General features: G+C 46.3%; 1 protein-coding gene across 1 annotated transcript; it reads left to right on the forward strand.

Annotated features, from left to right (window-relative positions):
- Positions 1–6,106: 6,106 nt before the first annotated feature.
- On the forward strand, positions 6,107–8,129 carry TACSTD2 (tumor associated calcium signal transducer 2). Its single transcript, XM_081308144.1, has one exon. The coding sequence runs from the start codon at positions 6,432–6,434 to the stop codon at positions 7,392–7,394; it is 963 nt and encodes a 320-aa protein (XP_081164270.1). The 5' UTR covers positions 6,107–6,431; the 3' UTR covers positions 7,395–8,129.
- The last annotated feature ends 836 nt before the right edge of the window (positions 8,130–8,965 follow it).

An 8,965-nucleotide genomic window follows, 5' to 3' on the forward strand; every position in this document is an offset into this window, starting at 1 on the left:
GGGAAGGGAAGACGCAGAGAGAGGGCAGGAGAGGAGAAGGAGCTGGGGACAGGAGACCTGCCTTCCATGCCCTAGGAAACAGTGAATACAGGACAAAAAAACACTTATTCTTTGCTACCCCGTGAGTAGAGATTTGGATCAGTTTGTGAAAATTACAGAGCACAGGAGCTCCCTGAATACCACAGTGAAATTTCTTATAAAGTCGCTTGGGATGGGACAGGCTGTCTTTTGAGAAAAGAGGTAGTTTCACCATTGCAGGTGGCTCAAAAGCACCTGTGCAGGATTTGGAACAGGGATTCCTCCTCTGGTTGGGAGACATGTCCCCTCAGATCCTGCTCAACAATCTTAAGGGCCAGTACAGCCCAGAAAAGCAGGCAGTTCGGGGTGGAAGTAGCACATTGAGAGTCTTTGTCACCTGCTTACCTCTAGAACACAGGAAGTGCTTAGAAGCAGCAAGCACCTGCAGGCCCTCTCAATGGGCTTCACACATCACCTGGCTGGCCCTGGGAAACAAGCACAGGTGACTCATCTCTGTGGGTACAGCAACGTGGCTGCCTCACGAACCCAAGATTTCCCAATTCTTCTTCATTTGTTGTCGGATCTCTCCAGAAATTGCCAGCCCGGTCAGGTTCACAACAAAAGAAGTAAAAAGTTATTGGGTGTTTTACTGGCTTTTGCCCCACTGGAAATCCCTTAGAAAAGACTCCAGCTACCCCTGGAGGGAACCAGATGGGAGCCAGGCAGGGTTCACAGCTCATAATAAGGGAGTCACGAAGAGAAGAACACAGACAGGAGATGCCGAGATGAAACCATGACACACTCTCAGATGGGATCACAGTCATTTCAAATCCAGATGAACTACAAACAGCCACCAGGACCACAGTCTTCTCAGCCAGCCCCCCTAAGAAATGGAGTAAGGCTCCACCCAAATGAGCAAGTACAAACAAAAATGTGCTGTCTTCCCGAAAAAGTGAAAAGATCAAATGTCCCCTGTGCAGCCAGCTTATCATCCTAACATCTTTGGTCTACTCTCCTCATTCAGAACCCTTCAGCAAGAAATGAAACCGTGTCATGGAAAAAAATGTCTGTATAACCAGACCTGGCTTCCAATCCTTTCTTGATTGATTCCTAGCTCTGTGATTTTAAGCCTCAGCTTCCTGCTCAGGTAGGAAGAATAACTGTTCTGTAGTTGCTGGGGGAGTATAAGAAATTTGTAACATGATGATTAATAAATGGTAGTTTACATAGCAACAGAAACTATGGAAATGAAGAAAACTTCAAGAGGAAGCAAAAACAGAAACCTTACTTACCCCCAAATACTTCATCCAAAAATTTATGGGATTGACTTACTGTGAATTTTTTTTTATGATGAACATTTTTTTTTTCTTTTTTATTTCTCCACTGTGCAGCCCTCTTCAGCCTATAGGCAGAGGCCAGGCAATGGTTCAGGGCCACAGTTTGCTCTGGCATGGGAACTCTGAGAGACCCAGGGGGACGGGCCTGCCATATGATAAACATTTTAAGGAAAAAAAAAAAGATCCAGACTGTGTCTATACCCTGAATATTTCCAATAATAATACTTTATAGTACTGAAGTTACATTTTAAAGGAAACGAAACACTGAGGCTACAGTTGGGTCTTGTCTACTCGGTTTCCTACAACATCACTCCCAGGTCCCGGGCTGACTTCCTCTTGTGTGTTCTGTTTCTGGGGGCCTCCTTCCTCCATCCTCAGCCAACAGTCACCACAGCAGGTTCCTTTCTCTGTACTTCCTGCATCCTGGCTAAAGAATCCCCTGCTTTCTCTAGAGCTCCAGAGCACCCTGAAGAGGAAAGAAGGCCCTGCCTGGCCTTCCAGGGCGGTTACTGTCTCAAAAGATGCTCTTTACACAGGCTTAAGGGGGCCACAGTAAGGCCAGAAAGAAGAGTGAGGAATCTTCCCAAGATGCCACCAGGCAGATGCTATGCCAATGGCTCCTAATGACATCTCTAAGAGGTCATCATTATCTCTACTTTGGGAAAAAGGAAGCCAAGGGAAAAGACCTACAGGGGGTCCATGGCTAATACACGGCATCACTGAATTCAAAGCAGATTATTTCTTTGAGGCAGAACAGAGGCAGCAGGACCACTTCCACTCCAGAGTATATGAGGAAGTGGTGGTCAATGGCACAAGTCCTGAGGTTTTCAGGTGTGGGCACATAGCTGTAGCCTACGTGAATAGCTATTTGGTCATTCTTTATAAAACCAGAACTCACTAAAAATATTTGTACAAAGAAGGAAAAAAAGTATTTTAAAAGCCCAGTAACATAAGATAAGACCTTAATCTCTTTCATCCCTTTGTTAGTTCTATCTTTGTTCATTCTACATACAGTTGCAGTCAGGGGACCTGGATTCTAGATGTGGCCTTACCACTTAAAAGCATGTGACCATGGCAGGTTCTTCCCTTCCCCTCCCAAGGCCTCTGTTTCCACATCTGTAAGATAGGGATAATAACACCTTTTCTGCCTACTCCCCTGGGGGTACTGTAGGCTCTGCTGCAAACAATGGGAGTAATTATACCAAAGTTCCATTTGCACCTGGATATTCTATGTGTACCTGTGTCCTGGGAGTCAAGGGGTGGTGGGGCTCTCTGCAACTCTCTTCCCTAGCACCCAGCTCCTTGCTCTTGATATTCAGCAGTCTCCAGAATCACCAGTCTTGTGTAGAATACCTTAATGATCTCCAAAGATTCTCACATTCCTGAGATAGCAGTTAACAATAGCTAAGATTATTCTACTTATTACATGCCAAACACTATGTTGGATATTGATAATTTTTATCTTGAATCATTAAAATAATTCTGGATGATATTAGTTTTTAAATTAGTAAAACACAGTTCTATATTTGTGTCTTGTTATATGATATATAAGTATATCATACCTCTCAATATAAAACTCACATGTTGGTGTTAGTTTTAACCCAGAGAGCACTGGATAATCACTAAGAGTTTATAAAACAGAGCACAAGAACAACTGAAGTGTCAAGTTTAGGGAGAGGAAATTGTACTCTTAATAGCAAAGAACTTTGTGGGAAATCATCCTTTTCATAGTCATTGGAGAAATGTAGGCATTACTACCCCCATTTGACAATTAAGAAACTGTAGGTCAGAGTGGCAAAATAACTTGCTCAAAGTCTCAGCCAATGAGTGCTATGATGCCAGAATTTAAACCTAAGTCTAACTGGATCCAAAGTCCATTTTCTTTCAATCACACTACATGCCTTGCCTATAGAATCAATCTGGCCTCCTCTGATCACATCCCTCCTCCATCCAAGCACAAGGCCAATTAAAGTTTGGAGTCATGCATAAAAGCAAAAGTAATACTCATGGCATCATTATCTAGTCTTCCTTGAAACTGAGTGAGTGGAGTGTGAGTTAGGGTAGGGATGGAGAACTGTGGCTGTGGTAGGTGGTAAGACGTAAGCTCGAAGTCTTGAAATGGTGCACATGAAGACTGCTGAAGGAGGATGTTAATACTGTAACATTATGGGCCAAAGCAACATGAATTCATATAATACACATTGTTTAGTGTCTTCTGTGTGCTGGTGCTGGAGCTGGAGTGCTGAGATGGGGTTCTTGCCCACTTATAAACACTCAAAAATACTGAGTTGATGGAATGCTTTATGTTAAATGTTTAAAAATAAATTTTTAAAAATACCACAAGATAAAGCTTGTTTAAAAAAATGCTATTTTCAGAAATAAGCAGGAAATGGACAAAGAAAGTATCAGAGCTGGGACTGTTCATGAACCCATTCTGGTGTTTGTGTGCCTGTTGTGGAAAGCTGCGTGAATTACATAAGTGAAGGAAGAGGGCTGGGGACATATGGAGGTCATCTTTGGTCCACCAGCTTCCCACAGAGGATAGAGAGGCTGGGCCCCTCCTATTCCTGTCTTCCCAGAATAGATAGAACATAACTGGAAAAGGCAGAGGATTTGAGATCTCAGAGCACTAGCCCCAATAATGTACTGCCACTTGAGGCTGGCTTAGCTAAGAAGGCAACACATCATCACAAACATCCCTCAGACCTGAGAACCCTCTCCCATCAGCTTTCCTCTCTTCAGTCTGGGACCCAGTGGAATGATTACCAGATGGCTCTGCCAGTTGCAGAGATCTGTAGCAACCTAGTCTATCTCTGAAGAAGTAAGAAGATAGGAAAGATATTTTTAAAAATGGAAATGTACTCTAACTTCTTTTTAACAGACTATTGGAGTTTACAAAGCCTTTTCATCTACTCTTTCATCTATTTAGATTTGATTCTCAGAATAATCTATGAAGTAGAGACTGTATCATACCCATTTCACAGATGAGGGGAACAGAAGCCCAGGAAAGGTAGTATATGCTAATTATATGCTAATTGCAGTATATATAAGACAGGAGAGCACAGAGAAGATGAATACTTCTGAGTGCAATAGGGAGGACCTATAGGGAAGGATTCCTGGAGGTGACTCAAGAACTGAGTAGGAATACACAATTATGCACCATGCAGACCAAGAAGGGGGAAACTCCGGGTAGATGACGTTGTCAGAGCCATGAGGAATGCTGAAGAAGTTTCAGAAGTAAGATGAATGATGATGATGACAATGACAGTGAAGATGGCGATGATAGTAGTTCACACCTACCCACTGCTTACCATATGCAGATGCTATGGAGACAGGTATTATTCTCAATAGTTTCTCTACGTTAGTCCTCATACCTATCATGTAAGGTGCTTTTATTACCCCCATTTTCCAGATGAAGAAACTAAGGCACAGAGAAGATATGGTAATACAGAAAGGATACTATGCTAACTTAAGAAGTAGGAATTTTATCCTAAGAGCTACATATCCTAAGAGAAGGCTTGAAGCACTCTTTGTAGAAAGAAGGTGGCACAGATTTGTGATTTAGAAAGTCTCTCTGAAGCAGGGTGTGCTGGGGTTGAAGAGGGAAAACAAAGTGGGAACCTGGCTAGGTTATTTGTCCAAAGAACTGAACAGAGTCGGTGGGGATAGAAAGCAGAGGCCGAATTCAAAAACTTCTGGTGTTGGTAGGTAGACAATTGTCCTTCACTTATTCACTTCCTCTACCTGTAAAGGCAGAATAATATGTTTCCAGCTACCTGCTTCAGGAATTGCTTGAAAATTAATGGGGCAGAGTCCTGACTGCCTTTCATGTGTTAAACAACACCTCTGTGCTACTGGCGGTGCATATTAACTGCTGAATATATAAAACGTGCTTTGATGGAGGACCCAGGAATAATTACAGCTTTCTAATTATTGTTAATTTTACCACAGCTTTGGAACTCTGAACTTTCTCAATGATTCAAAAAGAGATTGTAACTCCTCCATCCCATTAAAGGAGCCACACAGTGGCAGGTTAGCAATTTCTCATCGGCTCCATTCTTTCATTATGTGCAGGTTCGGAGACGTACCCGAAAAAGAAAACTTTGCTCTTCTAGAATCAAGTTATTCAAAGAACTCCTTATAGTCTTGCTGGTTATTTAACATTTTTTTCCTTTTCATCTCCTAATACTGAATACAGACATAACTTATGTACCAAGCATGTGAAGGAACTTTTAATAATTGGACACTGGGACACCAAGGTTTTAACAGTGCTTTTCTTTAGATTCTGCACCGTTTCTTTTCCACATTTATTTAAGATCTCACAACAGCTAGGCAGGGTATCAAAGGTCCTTCCCAGGAATCTGAGGAAACTGTTGGCTGGGAGACCTTAGTCTCCAAGCCTCACCTGTATCACCTGTATAATGGGTATGGTAGGTCGTCATGCCTGCCTGGGCTGGCGTGAGGATGAGATAATGCTTGTGAACACTGAACTATATAAATGTGTGCTACTGGAACTTGGGGAGGAAGAGAGGGAATGAAAGAACTTGAAGGAAAGTGTTGGGGAAAGGGAGAGAGAAAGGGAGTGTGGGGACAGGGTGGGGAGGCCAGCGGCAGCCCTGAGCTTCACTTCCCCCTTGAAACTCCTGGGAATCCCTGCCCCGGAGAGCCGCAGGGACGCCCAAGGTCTGAAGCTAGAAGCCCTGCAGAGGGCGGATCCCTCCCAGGGTGGGGCCAGGAGGGCGGGGCCGGTGCCCGCAGCCGCAGGTGAGTATCGGTTTCCCTCTTCCCGGCTTTCGGTCGGAGGAGGCGGGAGCAGCTTCTCCTGCTCCGATCCTATCGCGGGCGGCGCAGGGCAGTCTGGGCCCTCCGTGGGATGAGGAGTGGGGGTGATGTGTCACCCAAATACCAGCCGGTGAGTAGTCGCCGAACCAGCCGGGCAGGTCCGGCGGAGTATAAGAGCGGGAAGGAGCGGCCAGGAGGCAGACGCCTGCAGACTGTCCTGGTAGCCGGAGTCAGAGCCAGCGGAGCCCCTGCGCCTAATTCTCCAGTGCCCCGTACGCGCTCTTCCGCCCCACTATGGCCAGGGGCCCCGGCCTCGCGCCGCCTCCGCTGCTGGCACTGCTGGTGCTGGCGGCGGTGTCTGGCTACGCTGTCGCGCAGTACAACTGCACATGCCCCACCAACAAGATGACCGTGTGCTCCCAGGATGGCCCTGGGGGCCGCTGCCAATGCCGCGCGCTCGGCTCGGGCGTGGTGGTCGACTGCTCCAAGCTGACCTCCAAGTGCCTGCTACTCAAGGCCCGCATGAGCGTCCCTAAGAGCGGTCGTCGACTGGTGCGGCCGAACGAGCACGCGATCGTGGACAATGATGGCCTCTACGACCCCGAATGTGACCACGAGGGCCGCTTCAAGGCGCGCCAGTGCAACCAGACGTCGGTGTGCTGGTGCGTGAACTCGGTGGGTGTGCGCCGTACGGACAAGGGCGACCAGAGCCTGCGCTGCGATGAGGTGGTGCGTACCCACCACATCCTCATTGACTTGCGCCACCGCGCGACGGACCGCGCCTTCAACCACTCTGACCTGGACACCGAGCTGCGGCGGCTCTTCCGCGAGCGCTATCAGCTACACCCCAGGTTCCTGACGGCTGTGCACTATGAGGAACCCACCATTCAGATCGAGCTGCGGCAGAACGCCTCGCAGAAAGTCCCCGGCGACGTGGACATCGCTGACGCCGCTTACTACTTTGAGAGAGATATCAAGGGCGAGTCGCTGTTCGCGGGCCCAGGAGGCCTGGACATGCAGGTGCGCGGTGAGCCTCTGCACGTGGAGCGGACGCTGATCTATTACCTGGACGAGAAGCCTCCCCAATTCTCCATGAAGCGCCTCACCGCCGGCCTCATCGCCGTCATCGTGGTGGTCGTGGTAGCCTTGGTCGCTGGCCTGGTTGTCCTGGTGATCACCAACCGGAGGAAGTCCGGGAAGTATAAGAAGGTGGAGATCAAAGAACTGGGGGAGTTGAGAAATGAACCCAGCTTGTAGGTACACTGAGGGAAAGGGAGAGGGGTGGGTATCAGATTATCTCAGACCAAACTGAGTCACAATTCTTGATTCTTGGCCCAAAGGAGACATTTCTCTTCCCAAATCCTTACTGCCCCCCTCCCTCCTCCACACACACACCGAATTTGATAAATTTGATATTTCCTGGTATCAGGGGACAGCTCTTCCTGACTTCTGTCTTGAAGCAAGCAATTCTAAAATTTCTTCCCTTTGGTCCAAGGAAAACTAACTCTGGGTATTAAGGGAAGGATGGCACTGAGCCATGTGTAAGAAGCAAGTGTCTTACAACCCAGCCTCTTTGCAAGTGATCAGATCGATCTGGAAGCTGTAAATGAGTTTAGAAGGCAAACAGCTCTTTTACTATCTTGAGTTTGTTATTTGATGAGCTCCCCAGTTATCATGGCCCTCCTTATTAATTGGGCCTGTGTAGTATCCTCATTTACCATCGTTTGTATTACCGACCACGACCACACAGCTTGTCACTAGGAAAGAAGCCTATTTCTACTGCCTGCCTGAACACATTTTAGATGTCTTAGTTTGAGGGCAGAGACTGCCCCAGAAACAGCTTCCATTCTCAGCTCTCCCTTATTACAGCTGATATCAGTAATGTTTTCTTTTGTAAAATGTTTGTATATATGTCGTCTTTGATAATACTGCTGTGATTTTTTTAAAAAAACATGCATTTAATAAAATATGGGAAAGGCACAGATGAAAAGATGGAGTTTGTGAATACTCCCTCCAGATTTATACCACTTTGGCCTCTTCTCTCTGATTTCTCATGACTGGGGTATCTTTATTTCAAATCCTAACATTTCTTTTTTTGCAGAGTGGTCATTTCATATTGCCACTGTGGTATTTTCTTAGCGGCCCTAACTGGCCAATTTAAATGCTGGTGGGTTTGAGGCAGGAGGCAAAAACTGGCCACGCTGGCTAAGAGAGGACCCAGCCTTCTTTGACTACCTCTAAGCAAGCCTTGGCACCAGTAGAGAGGGAAAGGTCTAATTTGTTTCACAGCCCTACTCTGAAATAGGAGGTACTGTTCTCATTTAGTCCTTGGGAAAATTTATTAAGCTCAACATGTTGAAGTTCTCCGAGAGGTTAAGAAACTTTCCCATGAAATTATAGCCAGTCTGTGGTCAGCCCTATGAGCTGGCTGTGGACATGGCTGTTTTCTCTAGGATTTTACTATTAATGTGCTGTAAAGATTTTTTTCCCTTAGTAGCTGTAAAAACCAGGCCCTGGCTCTTTCATGCATTCTCCTCCTCCTCACTCATTTGCATTTATTTATGTAAAGCCAAGCATGGTGCGAGTGGCAGCCTAAGTGTAAACAATGACAGTAATAACCAGGAAGCTGAGGGTACACTGGGCAACTGTGAAGGAGGGAGTGGTTGGCATATCAAATATCCTGTAACTAATACGCTACATCCAGGACTTCAGTTTCTCGCCCCGGAATCCATCTTGTGCCCCTTTTACCTCCATAGTCTATGCTAACCCCTGGAGACTGTAACATGGGTGAGAATGGGGGGAGGCTGCTCTCAGCCACGGTCTTTGCA

This window comes from Spermophilus citellus (genome assembly GCF_964194105.1).
Source record: "Spermophilus citellus genome assembly, chromosome: 9".
Taxonomy (NCBI): Eukaryota; Metazoa; Chordata; class Mammalia; order Rodentia; family Sciuridae; genus Spermophilus; species Spermophilus citellus.